This window comes from Parus major, chromosome 1 (assembly GCF_001522545.3).
Source record: "Parus major isolate Abel chromosome 1, Parus_major1.1, whole genome shotgun sequence".
Lineage (NCBI taxonomy): Eukaryota > Metazoa > Chordata > Aves > Passeriformes > Paridae > Parus > Parus major.
In genome coordinates, this window is record NC_031768.1 from 35,172,661 (window position 1) to 35,192,552 (window position 19,892).

Below are 19,892 nucleotides of genomic sequence, written 5' to 3' on the forward strand. Positions count from 1 at the left end.
TCATTGGCAACGATACCTTTTGGAGGGTATTGCTCCCTCCTATCTGATCACTGCTGCTGCATTATTTGTGTGCTTTGTCAGGCCTATTGTGAGGCTGCCCAAAGTCTCAGAATGGGACAGGGAACAAAGCAAAGAGAAACACCAACAGCAGTCCTGCAACTCTCATGGGCCAAAGGTTCTCTCTAAAGGCTGATTTTTATTCCGTAGTACACGTGCAAAATGCAGTCTTCCTGAAGTCAGACTGCCCTTAATGCTCAAAAATGACAAAGTTCCTTGGGGAGTCCACATTTGTAATGTTACTCTTGTCAAACATAATCAGGTTTTGTACCAGTTGGCCATCTATATTTTAGTTACACAGTGTATATAAAATGCACTTGTAAGCTATCTAACAGACGTTTCTGCTTGTAAAACATGATATCTCAGGTCCTAATGCACAAAGCAGACATTGAGACTGACCCAAGTATTTCATAAGGAAGATGTACTGTCTCTCAAATCAACACATACTTCCCTGGTGATCCAAGTATAAAAAGCCTTTTAGAGCTTGCACTTTGCAGATGCAGCATTGCTTTGCTGCTGTAAAGCACTCATAATATTTGAAGTGACTTTTACAGCAAAATTTTCATCACCGGGAGAAATAGGTGTTCTCTTCTGAGGTTCCTCATTGCTACATAAAATCCATAATTGTAATCTCATCCCCTTACTTCCTATATAGAATGCTTAATATATTAATCTTTTGCCAGGTCAGAGTTCAGGCACAGTTCTAAGTGTATGAGTTAATATCTACTTGTGGAAGTAAGAGTGTGAAAGGCTCTTTAGCCTTTGCCAGCAGCTCTTCTCCAACTCTGCTATTGACAGTACCTCAGCTCATGAGTTACTGTCATGTATACTCATGAAGTATTACTACTCTTCTTAATGCCTACACTTTGAGATTGTGGAATACTTAGAAAAAAAAAAAAAGCTAAAATAAGCAAAGGAAGTTAGGCTGAAGCAGATACTTTTATATTTATAAATATTTCTAATAATAAACAAATAATATTTCAGAGAAATGTTGAAATGAGAACCCTACAAGACACAACATTATTGGCTGTGGTAATGTCACAGAATACCACAGAGACAACAATTCACCCAGGCTCAACAGCAAAAACAACAGAAATAAACCATGGGACTAAAACATATGGCCTAACTTTAAATGCACATATAACGCCTTTAAATAATTCAAACATTCATAACTCTATGAGTCAGGCAAAGATTAGACATGTGAAATAGACATCACCCCTTGCATTTAAGAGGTACCTTCTGTACTAAAATCTTTAGGGTTACAGAAAATCATATGCTATAGCTGAGGCTGACAGGGAACAGATCTCACTGTCCATACACAGTTTATTCACTGTCAGTGAGTAAATATGTACCAGGCACCATTAAGGTAAAATCTATCAAAACTTGAAGGCCACATCCCTTTTCATTTTTAAATGAATGCTGTTTCTACATCCAGTTCTGCTGAAAAAGCTCAGATTACATAAGAAGTTATTCCATTAATATTCTTGGAAAAATTAATTAATTAGTCAGTCGCAACCTGAGATATTCCTGAGTTATATTACAGTTGCAGAATTTATCTCAAAATACTCACAGATTTTGGGAGAAGTTGAGCTGGAATCATATCACACATTCTGAAGGCAATTCCTTTATTCCAATAAGGTACAGTTTCCATGATGTCATTGAAAGTGTCGCTGATCAAAACACATCTCAATTTCATAAGGGGCCTCTTTCTTTCCAACTGATATGTGAAATAATTCAGTTGTGCTCTCTCTGAAGACTTCATTTTCACAGTGAGGAATTGATATGGTTGCAAACCCCCAGTTAAAAACAGTTAAAATTTATTTTGATTTAGAAAAAATTACCATTTTGAGAGGGAGAATTTCTGTTGTGACTTCTCTCTTCCTACTTTCTTTCCCTCCCACCATCCTCCACATCTACACAATAAGAGCTATTTGATGATTTTTAAGTTCCCTTCTGTGTAATTATTATGATAGCCTAGCCACTAACATCAAACTTTTCCTCAGTGAGGAAAAAAAAAAATCTTTTTTATGGAAAATGGTTGAAGCACTTCCTGGAAATGGCAGTCTGAAACAGCAGGGGAAGGGGCAGAAGCCAGCTGAATTAATCTCTTGAAAACCAGGAAGAAATGGCTTTCTTTGAGAATGAAACTGAGCTTTTCCATTCTGTTCTGCTGACACCTCTCATGCAGTGTGACGCAGATGATTAAGGCTACCTACTCAATCTGTTTTGACGGAACTTAGGTTATCCAGAATCACATTTATTATCCAGAAGCACATTTATTATGCATGTATGGGTGAGCAAGAATAAGATGGGGAGGGACACTGTGGGTATATACACATGGTAGCTCATCTCCCCATTGGTTTTGCAGTCTTAGCAAATAGAATCATAGAATCACAGAATTACAGAGGGCCTGGGTTGAAGGGGACCTTAAAGGTCATCTTGTTAAAATTAGTTTTGTGCAATTGCACTGCCAGTTGGAAGTCTGCTAGTGTATTGAGCAGGGCTGTAGTCAGCCAGTGCACTGTTCTACCCAGCCATTCTGTCCACACTGGGGGCCAGCAGCTCCTGGTCCCCCTCTAGGGGATTAATGTTATTAATCTTAACTAAGAACTCTGTCTTGTTGCCTTTCAAGACCAGAAAGAGTAACTCAGACACCATCTAACCTCATGTGTGATATGAGAAACAGAATAGCTGAAAAATAGACATTACCAGGTCTTCCATTGTCCACACAGAAAATAATATGTGTTCTTACTAATGTTCTGAGAGAAAAAGCACACAGTGTGTCCTTTCAGTGTCTCAAAATTCTCCACACATAAACTTGCTTTCTTCCTGTTAACTCTGAATCCCTTTATTATTTCTAATGACTTGACAAGCAGATGCAGTTTAGTATCTCGTTTGTTTGTGATGCTTTCATTCTTTGAATTGCTGAACCTGGTTACTTGTGTTTAGTTATTGGTCACTGAAGTAATGAAATATTTTTTTCAGCTTGAAACTTGTAAAAATAAAAATGTAGAAAAGTTGTAGAAATAAAACAAATGCCAAATAATAAATTATTCTGCCCAATTGATAATGTTTTTGTCATAGTATTGTTCATAATTTCACACTACCAAGATTTTGATGATGTTCATTCTAGATAGGCACTCAGACATATGAATATAGATATATAAAGTCAGCATTGATTCATGCACTTTTTCAAAAGTGTAATCTTATTTTTTTTTCCTATGGGTACAAAGTAAAGTAAATTTAATTTATTGAGGTGAGCCAAATTACCACTAAATCCTTATGAGATTTTATATGTGTGCTTCTGTACATGAGAAATTATTTTATTCTTATGTGATACTACTGTCTTGCCATTTCAGTGTCTCATCTAATAGCCAGGACTGTATCTTTTTCAAATGCAGAATGTTTAAAGTTATGTTGATGGTAAAGAGAATAGATATTTAGATACATTCAAGTATTTAGTTTATGCATGTGGTTGCCATGATGCATCAATAATCCAGTTTATTTTAATTCTTTCCCTTGTTAAAAAAAAAAAAAAAGTAAAAACAAAACCAATAGAAAATCATGGAAGTTTTTTCTGTTGAGTTCGGTTTGCCAGATTTTTGTTAGGAACTATGATATTTCAAAGGTTTCTATCATCTCCAGTCCAGCTTGAAACATAAGACCATTCAATTTTTTTTCTACATTATATATATGCAACATGCATGAAAGATCATAACACGCAGAAACATTTATAATTCTGAAAAATCACAAATCTTCATCTGTTTGTTTAGTTTGGTTTTGGTAACTTGACTTCAATGAATGCAGTATCTGTTAATAAATTATTATTTTGTCTTCAAAAAATTTTGAATTATTTTTTTAAATCACTAGATTTCCTCTTTTATCTTCAAAGACTATTGACAATTGTTTATTCTTACATTTTCTCTATAATGTATGTATCTTTCCCATCTTGTAACTCAGCTTAGTTCAGTTTTTGTTAGGTGTTATTTTTAACTTTATTTCATTCAAATGAGAATATAATACAGCGAGAGCTTCATCCACTGCTGCCACAGCCTCTCTTTCCTTTCCTTGAAATATAATCCCAAGAATTTGTTTTATTGACTTGAATCCTGAGAAAGTGCATGTTTTGAAAGAACAAAGATTCTGCTCTGGAAGACTTTACTTAATGAAAAATCTAGAGGATTTTTCCCCCCTCTGGCCATTTAACACATGGTTTCCTCACATACACCTTCCATCTTTTCCACTGACACATTGAAAATTACATAGGAAAACCCTAATAGAATTTAACTAATGTTTAAATGTTTTTTATATAAAATATTTTATAAGAGAAACATTTATTGCGTTTTAAAATCTTTTGAGTTTAGCTATTGATGCTCTTTAAAAAGGAAAAACTCTCATATTGAAGCAGAGTTTGAACACCACACTCAATATAGGGGCCAATGTGTATTTCACTGATAGTTTCAGGCCTTGTTACATAATGTATGTCTTAAGACTCTGAAAATCAATATTTTGGACTTTCTAGGAGGTAGAAAGAAATTCCCAACCAAAAGAATCAGTATTGGTAAAAGAAGGAATACTGGCAAATTGATGGTCATATTATCTTCTTTATCATTAGGAAAATTTCAAGAAATTTCAAGAAATTTCAGTTCTAGATTATGGACTTCTACTAAAGCTAAAAAAAGCCACCTCTCATTGTTCCTGAAACAGAGAAAAGATTTTGGACTGCTCTGCATCTTCTTACTCATCTGGGTCAGCCATGGGACTCATGTAAATGCTGTTGGGAAGAGTTATTTGAAAGAAATATGAGATCAAAACTTCCACTTCCTTACTCTCTCCCGGGTCACACATATTTAAGCATGAAAGTAAGATGTCGGTGCAAAACCTCTGGTGCCTAGAAAGTCCAGGAAGGGTAGGAGGGATTATTTGGTGTGTTTGTTAGGAAAGAAGGCATTTAAATCATGTCTGTAGTGGTAAGAGCATAGAGGGACCACATTCTGGTCTACCAGCTAATCCAGCACAGCTCAACTGTAAACACCTACATCATTTTCCCTTTTCTCCAGAAAAGGACAAAACTGATTACTGAGTGCAGTTCTTGGCATACACCTTTTTTCAGACAGTGGCTGAGCACTCTCTGGAAGTGTAGGAATTAGCATAGGCCAAAGCTGTGAAGGCAGCAAACTGACTGACAGAAACCATGAATGAACCTTGTCTAAGAGTCTGTGCAGCCTTACTGGGGAAAACAGAGCAAAAGGGAGACAGAATATTAAAAATATCAATATAGACTATAGACAAGTTTGAAATCAGCTGCGGGGTAAAGAAAATAAGGAAGGATACAGAGTGGGAGGCATTCATCTGAGAAACAGATCTCAGGAACAGGTATTGCTCAGTCATGCATTGTTTAGAAATATGGACAAGAATTCAAAAGTAGTTTTGAGGACTTGTGAATCAGAGCAGGAAGATGATGTGTATGAATGGAGATTGGATACACAAAAATCTTCATAGAAGCCCATGACTGCATTATTTACTTCTGCTCCTGAATAAACATTTTCTGTCTTGCTTCAGTAGACACATGGTTTTACTCATTTTCTTTTTACCATGTATGGTGGACTGTTCAATATACTTCCTAAAAACTGATTTACACTTTCAGATATGAGTCATAAACCTTACTTCTATTAGATCTATTTTATGTAGAGAACATGTAGGTTCAAACTAAACACATCTAAGATCAGGAAAGAACTTCTGTGAATGCGTAACTGTTATCAGACCCAGCATTCCTGTTTCCAACCTATTGACTATGATTACAAATTACAAATAGAAAAACTACTGCTTGATTTTACCTAACCTTGAATCCTGTGTGCTGTTTTGGATACCACAATATAAAAAAGATATAAAGCTATTGGACAGCATCCAGAGGTGGGCAGCAAAGGTGGTGAAGGGCCTTGAGGAGAAGCCATATGAGGAGTGGTTGAGGTCACTTGGTCTGTTCAGCCTGGAGGGGAGAACTCATTGCAGGCTACAACTTCCTTGGAAGGGGAAGGGGAGGGCAGGCACTGATCTCTGCTCTGTGGTGACCAGCGACAGGAGTCATGGGAATGGCCCGAAGCCAGAAGAGGTTTAGGTAGGAAAATATTCCTCACCCAGAGGGTGTTTGGGCACTGGAACAGGCTCCCCAGGGAAGTGGTCACAGCACCAGCCTGACAGAGCTCAGGAAGTGTGTGGACAGTGCACATGGTGTGACTTTTGGGATGGTCCTGAGCCGGGACAAGAGCTGAGCTCAATGATCCTTGTGGGTCTTCTCCAACTAAGTATATTCTGTGATTTTGGGATTTATTGTTGCAAATGTTAGTAAAGCAACTGAAGCATCAGAAATGTGATGGGTGATGTAATCAACAGTGGGAAAATCACTTTCTGTTTGAAAGTTTATTTAAGAACAAAAAGATCACACATTTCCTTGCCTTCCTTCTCATTAATCATTTACTGTGGATAAGAAACCTTAGTAAGCAATTAAAATGGAATTTGTGATAAAAAAAACATGTTGTATAGAATGTAGTAGGCAAAAACTACTATAAAGAGATAATCACATACCATAGATTAGTGACAAAGGCTTCATTTTTTCACCTAGCAACTTTACTCATACCTGCCACTGTTGCAAACAATCTAAAATAAAATTTTGTTGATTCTGGGGCTACTACATTGAAATTAATTATACAATTTAGACTGTTATTGACATTCATAAAATTATAACCAATGACATGAAACATACTGAAACCAAACCAAACTCTCATCTAGATTGGTCATTTCAGTTGTCAGTTTTTTAACTTTCTACACTTAAAAATTCAATCTATCTATAGGGGTTTTTTTTTATTACATCATTCCTAGAAAGAATGGAAATGATCAGCTGACTATATTTGTTTTCAGTCAATGTTTAATGAAAGGTAGTTACTAGGATTTTCAGATAATTTAAAAATACAAAAAAGGAACTTTTTTTGTTATGCAACAACCTAGATGGTAAATAATGTACTCCAAACTGTTAAGTGTAAAATAAAATGGAGAACAAGGAAATCTCTTTGTTCTCAGTCACACAGGTTTTTCATCACCTCTGTAGCCTAGTGTCCAACCTAATTTTACATTAAACTCTTCCGTGTCCAAAAGAGTTTAATAATAATGACAGACATCATTGTTTGGAACACAGAAGGTAGCAGAAATTAAAATCAGCATGTGTATTTTACTTTTCTGTTTAAATGACAATAATTGTAAAATCCCAAGTCCTGCAGCCAAGGCTATGGAGCATCAGATGAGAGCATCTTGAATCTGTTCCTCTTAGCACCCAAATGTAGACATTGGTTTTCACTGCAGCAGATTTATCCCCTGGTCTGTCTACAGATGTTGGTGTTCAGGTACCCTAACGCGTGTTTTAATGCTGTGGGCTGGATAAGGTTTTATTTGAAGGGAAGCAGCACCATCTATTGCAACCTGATAGCTTAGCTCTAGACCATATAAAGACAGACTTGGCCTGAGCCCAGTTTTCAACTCTTTCTTGCATGCACTTTCATAAATTTGTCCTTGTCCAGCTTCAAATGAGATTAGGATCTCACTTAGTATATGGTGGTGCAGGGACAGGGCTGTGTTCCATGCATGCACATGTCTAATAAAAAGTCAGATCTAAGAGACAAAACTGTTTGCAAACTAAGATAATACAATAGCATAAGCCTAGTCCTGAATAACTGTTGCTTTCAAATGGCTTGGCTGGAGTTTTCATTTCTGAAGTGGGAGGACAGTCAAAAGTTAAGAGCATATTTTACCCAGGTGATACTCTCTCAAAATTTTCTTCCAAAAGCAGCATTAATGTAGGTGTGCAGTACAGTATGTTCTTCTAATAATGACAGTGCTATTGTCATCCATCTATATTTCTGGTTCTTCTCTTTTTTTCAGACTGTCTACAAAGCCTGGCTCTGTTCCCAGTATTTTGAAGTCACACAGTTTCACTGCAGCAACAGAATTCCTTGCAAGCAATACTGTTTGGAGGTTCAAACGAGGTGTCCCTTTATATTACCAGACAATGATGATGTCATCTATGGAGGACTATCAAGTTTCATCTGTACAGGTATAGTATAGAAAAACTAATTTCACTTGTTTTCATAATTTTAAATGTCATGGATTTAGCTCTAACTCTGAGAGCCTGAAGGTATTCCACATCACAAGGATTTGTTGGAGATGCTGGAATTTGAGCTCAGCTCTAGTAATGCACAATTATGATACATACTGCCAGTCATCAGCCTTACAAAACAAAATTGCTAGAAAAAAAATTGTTCTGGTTACTTTTTACACGTAATAATTTGGTGGAGGATTTATTTTACTTCATGTCATGCAATACACAGAGTAAAGAGGTTGCATGTTGTGCAATATTCAGAAAAAAAAGAGAAAGGTTTTAGCATATTCACCTTTGTTTGCCTGCATTCTTATGCCAGATAAATCAAGAATCTGAAGCACAGCATTCAAAGTTGTGCAGCAGCTCTCAGAAAGTGTTTAAGAAAAGATCTTTCACTAGTGAAGAACTTTAAGAATCAGTTATTCACCTGTGAAGAACTGATTTTGTTTGTTTCCTACTGAGTCTGGTTACATTCTATGAATTTATTTTTTTTTTTCATTTTAAAAGGCATTGCTATTGTATATCTCAGGTACCACAGATACTTTTTTCAGGAATGGATGGGAGTCATCCACACAAAATTTCAGCTTATACCAACGTTAACTTCAGATTTCCGGTGCCTAGGCTATCATCTGAGAATCTTGAAGATATTCAGGAAACTTATTCCCAGTAAATTGATAAAAAAGAATCTCAACACTTAGATCATTTGACACCCTTGTCGAAATACCAGAAATTTAACTGTCTTCACCTCTGAATTAGGCCTCCACTGGAAATCTTGATACTAAATAAGTTGTCTAAGGTAAGCTACTTAAAGCCAGAGTCAATTATAAAAATGTTACACACCACCTCAGATGCAGGCATAAGGACCATGGTAACTCCACCATATACCCTGTGTTTAGATTTAGGGTGATTCTGGTAGCAAGGCATTTACTGGATTATTTTATTGGATATTAAACATGTTGCACACAATCAAGCAATATCCATCCATATGCAAAAGAAAATATAATATAAAGTGAGCTTAGTTACAATTTTGAATTTGAATCAATAAGGTGCTTAACACTTCAATGTATTTTTTTTTAATTAATAGCCTTCCAATATGTATATGCAGTAAACAAACTAGTATTATAAATGAGTATAGAAGTGAGAAACGTGTGTGCATTCATGTATATGTACATGTACACACACACATAAACAATGTCAAGAAACCAAACCAACAGCAAAAAAAATCATCTTGGCATGTATTTCACAAAATCTGTTAGGAAATACATATCCATCTCTTCATTTTCCTAGTATAACTCATAATCCAAATTCCTTCCTAAAGCACATGAAATAGATGATTTTGAAAAGATTACTGACATAGAAGATTTAGGGGAGGATTAAACTCATTTTATTGCAGGTATTAATAATGTGGGTATCTACACATAAACTCTGTGACTAAGCTCTCACTAGAGTCATTGGTGTAGTCAGTAGAGCTGAGAGCCATTTAATTCATCCCAAGTAGGGACCTGCACCTGATGAGAGGACTTGCTCACATTGCTGGCTGTACTCTATTTGCTGTAGCTGCTGTTAGTCACCAGGGTCTTACTGCAGACACTTAAAATGAGGGTGACCTAAATCTCATGTCCACTAACAAATATTTGGTTGAACTTTTTGTCCTCTCAAGTCCAAACTCAGCAGCAGCAGAGCAGAGCTTGTATTCACAGACCCAGAGGAGTCAGTATGTTGACCCTAGGGAGTTGTGTGCAAGGGAAGATGTTAAGGACAGGTATGAGGCAGCAATTCAAACTCTGTCTGGAATACCAGCCCATTGTCACCTTTATTAAACAGCAGCTCACTGTAAGAGTGCTTCCTGCCACTAAACAATGAGAAATTAGTCTTTAGTCTGCTGTGGGAATAAAGATTTATACCTCTTTGCAGCTTAATGAAAACAAATTTATTTCATGTGAAATACAGTGAGCTCAACAGCAGACAAAACACTCTAACTCACCATAGCTTGTGATAGATAACTTGAAATCCTTTCAAAGAAAAAGAGCTGAAAGAAGGTCACCCATATCTCGAGGGACATCTCCTACTGCACTTTCTGTGAGTTTCTGCCTGGTATACACCTTCTGAGATTTCTAGTTATTGATCTGTCTCTTCATTAGAAAAACACAAAAGAGTTAGGTCATAAGGTATTTGTATTTAATATTTAGGTGTCAAATAACAAGAAAAGGTATACAAGGGATAGCTGATTTTGTTTGGTATCGATTACAGCCCAGAGCTCAGGATGAGTACTAAAACATTACCTGTAATTTTCCAATTGCAGCCAGGTAGAGGTTGGTGTGGCTCCATGCCCCATGCTGGGGTGTGCTCTAGCAGTAGGAGCTGCCACCTCCCCTTTCAATCCTGTCCTACCGCAGCAGTAAGTCAGAGCACAGAGATCTACTGGAGATGAGGACATGGCAGCACTGATGGATAACAGGGAACCAACACATTTTAAATTTTTTTTTCTTTCAGGCCAGGATTTTTGTGATGGTCAGGTCTGAAAAAAAAACCTGAAGGTTGTAAAATGAAATAATAACAAAGGTTTTATCCTTTCTTGGAAGGTCCACATGATGAGAAAAGAGCATAGAACTGGCTATTTTTCCCCAAGAAATACAGCAGTCATCGTTATATTTGTCATTAAGTTAAAAATAAAAAATATTGTAGTTTATAATATGGATTAATAAAACTTTTTGGATATTCCTGAGGACCTCATATAGTATGTTACAAATATTCTAGCCTGAGAATGTCTAGCTTGATCACCTCCAAAGAAACCATATAACAGGAAAGGGAGAAGGCATGCTACACTCATTTTGTATCACCAGAGTTTGTCTTTTGTAGAACTGCATATGAGGACGAGGAACAACTGCACTGCAAAATTACTTGAGAAATTAATCAAAACAATCAGAATCACAGTGTAGTTCTGATTATGGAAATACACTATTAGATGTAAAGAATTTAGTGTTCCCTTCTTGCCCACTTTCTTCCAGGACATAAAAGGAAAAAAAATTATCCTTCCGTCAAGTGTTGTGCTGTATGTAACATGCTGGTTTTCAAATTCATTAATACTGACTGATTACTTTTAGTTTAGACCTTTGGACTTCATATCCATATGACTAAAGTTTACAATTGCTTCATCCAATGTTTCTTTTTACAGCTCAGCTGTCTAGAACTAGAACTGACCGTGCAAACCAGAATCTCATTTGAGGGAGATGACAATAGTTTTCAGGTGTACATACACGCACAGAAAATTACAGTGAATTAGTCCTGTGCAAAGTTCCAGGTCAAGGTTTTTAACTGTAACTTCTAAGAAAACAGTGTTCAAACCAGCAGGATTGTTTTCTGTTGTAAATGTAGTCATCTCTTCCTTAACTAAATTAGGAGATAGGCTACACACCATACTACCTACCCTACTCCAACCATTTGGTCTATTAAATTTGATTAGAGTGAGGAAAAATCCCTTCAGAGGCACTTAGGTTTAACATGGGATACTCAGCACCAACTGCTTCATTGTACAGATCTTCTCACATTCCCAAAATTATGTGTTAATACAGACATAGTCTTCTCTGACTGCTTGGAGAAACTGCTGTCCACATGTCAAGTCTGGACTAGTTTAGAGTGCAGGCACAGGGATAACACACTGTGTTCCTTTCTTTGTAGTGACCATGACTTATGGTCTCTTTGTGTCCTGGGGCATCACAAGGCCCTTACCCAGCATCAAGTCTCAGACAGAAATCCCTGCCACATACTCGCACTCTTTGTCTGTACAATAGATGTCATGACATTTAATGAAGAAGGGGAGATCCTCTTTGAAGGAAAGGAAGGGAATGTAGTGAGCAGCAACAAGGCAGAGATGTGCTGCATTAACTTCTTCCAAAAGTAGCATGACACCCTTTAGTACTTCCAAAGAGCAGTGTCATCAGAATGAGCCTTCTGCCACCAAGAGGAGAATCAAATTTGTCCATTCTCCTGTGTTGAGCAGACTTCTGATGCTTTTCAGTCAGAAGGAGAAAGTAAAGGCAGAGAAGAGGTAAGTAGATGTGTTTCAGGTGCTTTAAATCACTAATATCTTTCAGTTAATATTAATTTAGACTCCTAATTTTATGTGTTCTGATTAACATCTCAGTTGTTTGGAACACAGCGTGAATCAACTTTGGCAAATAACAGTAACATATGTTTATGAGATCCATGCAAAGTAACACTTCCATGGAAACTCTACCTCCTTTAGCGTAAAGAATTCACTGGAAATAAAACTGTCTGTCATGCTTCATAGCACACACTAATGGTTATAAAGACATAGTGAGAATTATAACAAAGAATTCTCATCAATCTATAGAAAGAGTTGGATGACTAACAAAGCTCAGCAAAAGTATTAGGAGAAATTCTGTAAACTGCAGTTTCCTCTCAAGGGGCAGATGTGTGACTGAGTTTCACCAACAGGTTTAGCTGTAGTGTGTCTCTTTCAAAACAGATATCCTGATTTCAGTGCAATTTGAAATGCAATTTCCTTGAGAAAATGTGATATATAGAAAGCAATACAATCTATCTCTTTTGTAGAACAATTCAAGAAGAGAAAATAATTCTGAATTCAATCTGCTCTTTGTAGTTCTTGGCAAATTCAAAAAACCCATATATTTGATCCAAATTCTTCCTCTAAAAATGCCTTATAAGAATGTGTCATTTGCCTCCTGTCTGCGCCTCTTAATAGGTCGTAAAATATCAAAATATTAAGCTAACAGAGACAGCAGGACAAATCCCTTTTATGTTTGACAGGCATGGTTTAAATCATTACTAGCAACAGATCTGCTTACAGGGAAAATTTGACATGGTTTCTGCAGCAAAATCTGTCAACTAAATAGCTCATCTTTGTGAGTCTAGTGTTCTTCTAGTCTTGAATTTGGGGCTTTCCCATATCATAATAGGTTTATTAGCTGTAAATATTCTTATCTTATAATAATGACCCAGACAATTTACTTATTGATATCCCTAAACTTTCTGTGGTGACACAGTACTTAGATATGTATAATCCTTTCCTATCATATCACAATAGTACATCCTTTTGATCAAAGATTCTACATGTAAAAGCAAAAGTGGAGAGGGACTGGGAAGCAACAAATGCTTTCTAGAAGCAAGTTTTCCTGTATCTCAAAACAGTAAAGGTTAAAATTTTCATTTGTATAGTTTTGAGAGTCAGCCATTTACTAATTTTTCTGACTTCCAGCAGCTCAGTTTTAGAGGAGTAGCACTCAGTTTTAGGGATTTACACCAGCAGCAGCAAATTGGTCCTATGCATAATTTAGGGAATAAATCCATATATCATGAAGAAGCACTATGAATTCTTCTTGGATGTGGGCACATACACATAAGAAAAGGTTTATAAGTTGACTATCTGAAATAATAACCAACATATAGAAATAAGAAATCTGAAAACACAGCAAATGAGATCTCCAACCCAGATCTCCTCCAAAAACTGGAATTGAGTAATGGAAGTTAGCCTTTTCAAAAGAGCTGAACAGCTTTATTGACCAATTTAAGAAAAATTTGTTTGAATAAAGAATATTCAACTTCTTTATTCTTCTTCAATACTCTCCTACATATAATTTTGTTTCATTTTTATAATGTGGAAGGTATAAAACACATGTCTAATCATCATGATGTGTCACAGACACAGCAATTTAGAAACTGAGAAAACCATCTGGATAAGATCAAAAAGTTCTGGCTTCCAGATCAGTTGTAAGCAAGTAGTGAAATCTAGTCATATAATATCTAATGTGTTCTCTTGACTTCCGTAGTTGGAAAATGTTAGTACCGAAATCTCAGAAATAATTCCTCAGAAACAGAAATGCCATGCAGAGTTCTGGCATTCACTGATACAATGATGTCAGTGCTGGATGGATCACTCTTGGCAGACAATATTTACTTTGGGCTTCACAATAAAATGGAGTATTCAAAACTTCTAGTATACTACATCCACTTATCTAGTTTCAAGGTCTTTTTCTCAAGCACAAGAAGTTTCATCTATGTCTCAAAAATAATCAGAAATCTATGTGAAAAATGAACACATGTTAGTGTTTTACAGAAAGCAAGAGGAAAAAGCATAACATATCAGAAGATCTGTTTTGTTTCTGCAGCTTCCCAAATACCTATCCGGCAACGACAACACATATATCAACTAGACCAGTTTCCCATAATGCAAAACACTATACAAATATATATAACTCTTTCTGTACAAATAAACCAAGAAGCCAAGTCAGACCACTGCTGCAGATTCAAATCCAGCCACAAGTGTCACACATCCTGACAGTGCTGAGAGTCATAGGAATGCAACCACTGCTTTTACAGGCTGTTTTCTGCAACTGCTCAGGCAGAAGCCACTGAAGTCTTTGAGTTAGATGGTCACCTACCTACCTACTCAGCAGACCATGCATGCACCAACAGTCTGTGATTTCAATTTTTGTGTAAGAACTTGCTTGGGCTTTGCTGCTTTTTCCCCAAGGCACATTCCACAAAGTGAATATGATATTCATGCTGTCACTCCTTTTTCTTTCAGTCTGATTCAGCTGAGCAGGACATACAGGATTCATCTATTCATCTCTCCATTAACAATCTCAGTGGAGCCAGTAACTTTAATACTTGCATCAACATTAGTAACACACAGTCCCTACAGATGTAACTTCTGTGCTGATCATCAAAATGTTATCTTCATGTGGAAAAAAACCCTATCTGGTTACAAAGAAAAGAGAGAGCTTTTACATGGCCTTTTTGAGTGATAGTGTATCTGTCTGGAGAATGGTTTGAAATAAAAAGTCTCCTGGCAAATTCTAGATCCTTGATTATAATAAAGGTACAATCTTAGTCCATATGGACTAAGATTTCTGCCTGTGGAATATAGCTGACTGCTGAGAAAAAAAATGGGAAATGAAGACACAGAACTGAGAATTTTAAGTAAAAAGTGAAAAGCAAAGTACATTTCAAGCCAAAAACAGCTGACTGGTCAGCCTCAGAAATACAGTTAACAAACATCCAAGTAATATAAAATAATGTTGTTTGCAAACTGAACTATAAAGTCTACAAAGAAAGGCAAAGCCTTGGTGGTTTAGTGGGTACAGATAGTTTTTATTTCTTATACCCACATATTTAATATTTAAAAAAAACAGAAGTCAAACAAAAGGGAGAGAAGCAAATGCACAGGCAGTGGAAGCAAGGACAGGCAACCTTGGAAAAAGTAGAGATGAAATCAGGTTATGTAGGGATGGGGCAAGGAAGGTCAAGAGGAGCTGGAACTGAACTTGTCAAGGCATGCAAATAATAAAAAAAAGGCTTTTATACATATATTAACAAGGAAAGGAAGGCCAAAGAAGGTGTATAGGTGTATCCCTATAAACAATGTTGGAAAACTGAGAACAATGCATGAGGAGGAGGCTGAGGTACTCAACAACATTTTTACCTCAGTCTTGAATGGTAACCTCTCTTCCTTTGTCTTTTAACTGGACAGACAGCAGGGTTGGGACTGGAGCAAAAGTCTGTAAGTAAAGATCAGGTTTACTGTAAGTAAAGATCAGGTTCACAACCACCTGAGGAGCATGAATGTACATAAATCTGAGACCCAATGAATTACATCCCCAGAGACCCAAGAGAATTTGATGATGTAGTTGCCAAGCAGCACTCTGTGATATTTAAAAAGTCATGACAATCAGGTCAAGTCCCAGGTGACTGGAAAAAGGGGAACATTGAGCCCATCTTTAAAAAGGGTAAGAGTTGATAGGTTAAGGAAGATGCTGGCAATTACAAACCTGTCAGACTCACCTCTGTGGCTGGGAAGATCATGGAACAGATCCTTCTAGAAGCTGTGCTAGGGCACATGGAGAACAGGGAGGTGGTTTGAGACAGTCAGCATGGCTTCAACAAGGGTCAATCCTTCCTGATCAACCAAGTCTTCTACAGTGAAATGTTATTTAATATCTTCATCAATAAATAGATTGAATAGTAAATTTTCAGCTGATACCAAAATGAGTGGAGTGGCTGACACATCTGAAGGATGGGATGGCATCCAGAGAGTCCTAGGCAAGATCAAGAAGTGGGCCCATGGGAATGTCATGAGGTTTAACAGGACTAAGTACAAGGTGCTTGAGTTGAGTCAACCCCTGATATAAAAAGTGGCTGGGGGATGAACAGATCAAGAGCAGCCCTGCCCGGAAGGATGTGGGGGTGTTGGTGGATGAGAGGCTGGACAGGAGCCAGCAATGTTTGCTCTCAGTGCAGAAAGCCAAATGTGTCCTGGGATGCATCGAAAGCAGCATGGCCAACAGGGCAAAGGAGGTGACACTGACCCTCTACTTTGCTATGGTGAGACCTCACATGGAACACCATACCCCGCCCTGGGGTCCTAAGCACAGGAAGGACATCAACCTGTTGGAACAAGTCCAGAGGACAGACACCAAGATGATCAAAGGAATGGAACACTTTTCCTATGAGGAAAGACTAAGAGAACTGTGATTTTTCACCCAGGAAAACAAAGGCTTTGGCTACCCTAATTGTGGCCTTTCAGGACTTGAAGGGAGCCTGCAAGAAAGATGGAGAAAGACTTTTTAAAAATAGCCAGTGGTGATAGGACAAGAGGCTTTCAAACTGAAAGAGTAGGTTTAGATTAAATATTGAGATGGAATTTTAGAAAGAAATTCTTTACTGTGAGGGTGATGAAGAACTGGAACAGGTTGCCCAGTGAAGCTGTGGACTCTGCATCCCTGGAAGTGTTCAAGGCCAAATTGGATGGGGCTTTGAGCAACCTGATCTAGTGAAGGGTGTCCGTGCACAAAGCAGAGATGTTGAAACTATATGATCTTTTAAGGTCTCATCCAACCCAAGCGATTCCAAGATTCTATGAATATTTTGATAAAAGAACAAGCTAGTTTTTCCTTCTTGATTTTCCAAGCAGATGAAGCCAGCTTACCTAGTTAAGTCACATATTTGTAAACCTCTGACTTAATAGATGTACTAATTAGATCCAAGGGGCAAAAGCTTATGTTTATGACTACAAAGTGTGTGGTGAAGAACATGTGTTACAGTACAAAATGTCTTACTGAATTTATCTAAATCTTCTACACTGTCATATGAATAGTGGTTCTATAGTTAATTGCTTATCTAATATGTAACTGCAAATTCAAAACCTAAATTCAATTGCTGAATTGAAATAAAGGGGAAATGTAATTTTACATTAAGGAATAAGTTTAATTCAACTCTGAATGTGAAGTTGTCATCAATTTATTTATAATTCAGTAAGTGCATATGAACTATTTAAATACCTTTTGATTGCCAACTTATATACATAGCTTTGATTTCAAAGGAAGTCTGGTTTTTCCAGTAACAAGAAAGGCAGAAAATATAGTCTGAAAAGTAAACAAGCCTCAGTGGGATCAAAGCATTAACCATTCTCTGTGTCTCTTCAATTACTACTAATCATTTGAGCTGCTGCAGTTCACAGAACAAATCACAGCTCCCTGCTTTGGGAGGCACTGCCTGTATGTTGCAATGTTTAGAAACAGACTTATGCACACAAACACCAAAAGATGGGTCTCAGAAAATAAGACTGTTTTATTATGCCTTCAATGAGCAATTGTCCAAATGTTCCAAAATGCAATAGAATTTCTTAAAGAAAAATGTGATCCTTTCAATTATGATCTAGAGTGAGAATAAATTATTTTCAACCTTTGGAATGCTGCATTAGGTTTCTGACTACAGAAGTGGAAAAATTGGTCAGGTTTAGCATAGAATAAACTCTGAATATATAGAACATGAAACAAGCTGCTTTCATTCCGATATCTTTAAAAATTTGGTTAAATCCAAAAACAAACTCAACTTTATTTGGATTCAGATATAACATAACAGACAATTGTGTCAGCTATGTAAAAATGTCAAGGCACCTTAACATTCTTAGCATACCTAACACATATTTTGTTTAATTGTAGATCAGTATTATGGAAGTAGGAACCAAAGCATTCAGGTTTATAATATTTTACGGTGTATTGTTTTTCTTTGCAGGTTATTCACAAAGTGCAAGAAATCTGGTGCCTGGACCTAAGAATGTTGCACTTAAATTGCTTTTTGAAAGTAATACTTTTGTTGTGATATTTTTTGAGAAAATATAATTCTTGTTCCAAAGAATAAAGCTGTTTTCAAAATCACTATCTTAATATTTCAGCACAGATAGATTTTTTTTCTTCCCTAGAAAACCTAGTTCTACCACAGAGTATATTATTTACTGCAGAATTTAATCTAAAATAATTTTAAATGGAGAAAAGCTTTTCTCCAACATTCTTCCATTTGAACACTAGTTAAATGGCCAGAATAGCTAGACTAACCAAGTAGGTTCTAAACAGCTCTGTTTGGAACCTGTTACTGAATTTCATTTCCATAGGTTTGAAAATCAAAATAGCCTATATCATCAGTACATCATTATTTGTTATTTAATTCCTGTCTTTATGTGCTCACATACTAAAAGAACTTCAAGGTCAAAATTTTGTGGAAACATCCTGGGTGATTAGTGCTTACCTCACCATTGGTTGTTACTTCCCAAAAAGGAAGAATTCAAACACCCTCATCATTCAAATATCAATAATTGCTTTTTAATGTTGCTTCTTTACACAATCGTGCTCAGTGTCATACTTCTGCTGAATGATCTTTTGATGCTGTTTGATGATGCACAGTCCTTCAGCATCTCTGAGTATACAGAACAGCAGGACTTCTGAGGGCCTCAGTCTCACCCAGAGATATGGATTCAGAAGTTTAGATTAAATGTCAACTGTTCCTTCAAGCTACTACTCCTGCCAATCTTGGTGCCTGGTATTTATTTTTCTTTTGTGTTTACCCTACAGGGCTCTATGAAAACTATCCAACCAATGCAGAACCAGAATGCTGTGATGTCAGATGGGGACTATTATCAGATCATCAACCCAAAGGGACTATAAAAACAAGTGGCTCAACGATGTGTCACAGGACATCGCTCACAGTTTCATCAGCATCAAGACTGTGTAACAGCAGACTTAAACTGTGTGTTCTTGTATTAATTCTCTTACATACAGTACTTACAGTCTCAGCAGCACAGAACTCAACAGGACTGGGCTTTGGAAGCATAACAACTTTGGAAGATAATTCAGCCAATGAGGAATAAAAGAAAGGATTCATCTTACATGATAGAAACACAACAGGCCCGAATTACTACAGTCAAAAAAAGCAAGAACTGAGTGCTTTACCCTCAGATCTCTTCTTGAATGACCTTTTGGGTAAAATGAAAAGGATGGGCCACTACCCAAACAACAAGGACACACAAACACAGCTTTTTATTGACTAAAAGGCTGTTTGGTGACTTACCTTTCTCACACCATTTTATACACTGTGTTTTAATGTTTGGAGTTTCTTTTTTTTTGTTTGTTTTTTGCACTTGTTAATACAGGATTTTATTTTTGGGACAGTTTCTCAAAGCTAAATTAAGTCTTTTCTCTGTCGATATATTTCTAGTCATTGTGTGTGTTCATCTGATAGTTCTGTCTTTTATGTCTTGTCAGTTTCTATTAGAGGAATGACTGCTATGATTTCATGACATAGCAAAAAAAAAAAAACAGGAAAAAAAAAGAAAAAAAAGAAAAAACAACAAAAAACCCCAAAAAACCCA

General features: G+C 36.7%; 1 protein-coding gene across 1 annotated transcript in view; it reads left to right on the forward strand.

The window, feature by feature from the left end:
- Positions 1–19,858, forward strand: part of FAM155A (family with sequence similarity 155 member A) — a 436,131-nt gene extending 416,273 nt beyond the window's left edge. Inside the window, exons 2-3 of the mRNA XM_015639439.3 lie at positions 7,990–8,161; positions 19,096–19,858. Of these exons, the coding sequence (XP_015494925.1) occupies positions 7,990–8,161; positions 19,096–19,391 (468 nt within the window). The 3' untranslated portion in view covers positions 19,392–19,858. The remainder of the gene's footprint in view (positions 1–7,989; positions 8,162–19,095) is intronic.
- Positions 19,859–19,892: the final 34 nt, after the last annotated feature.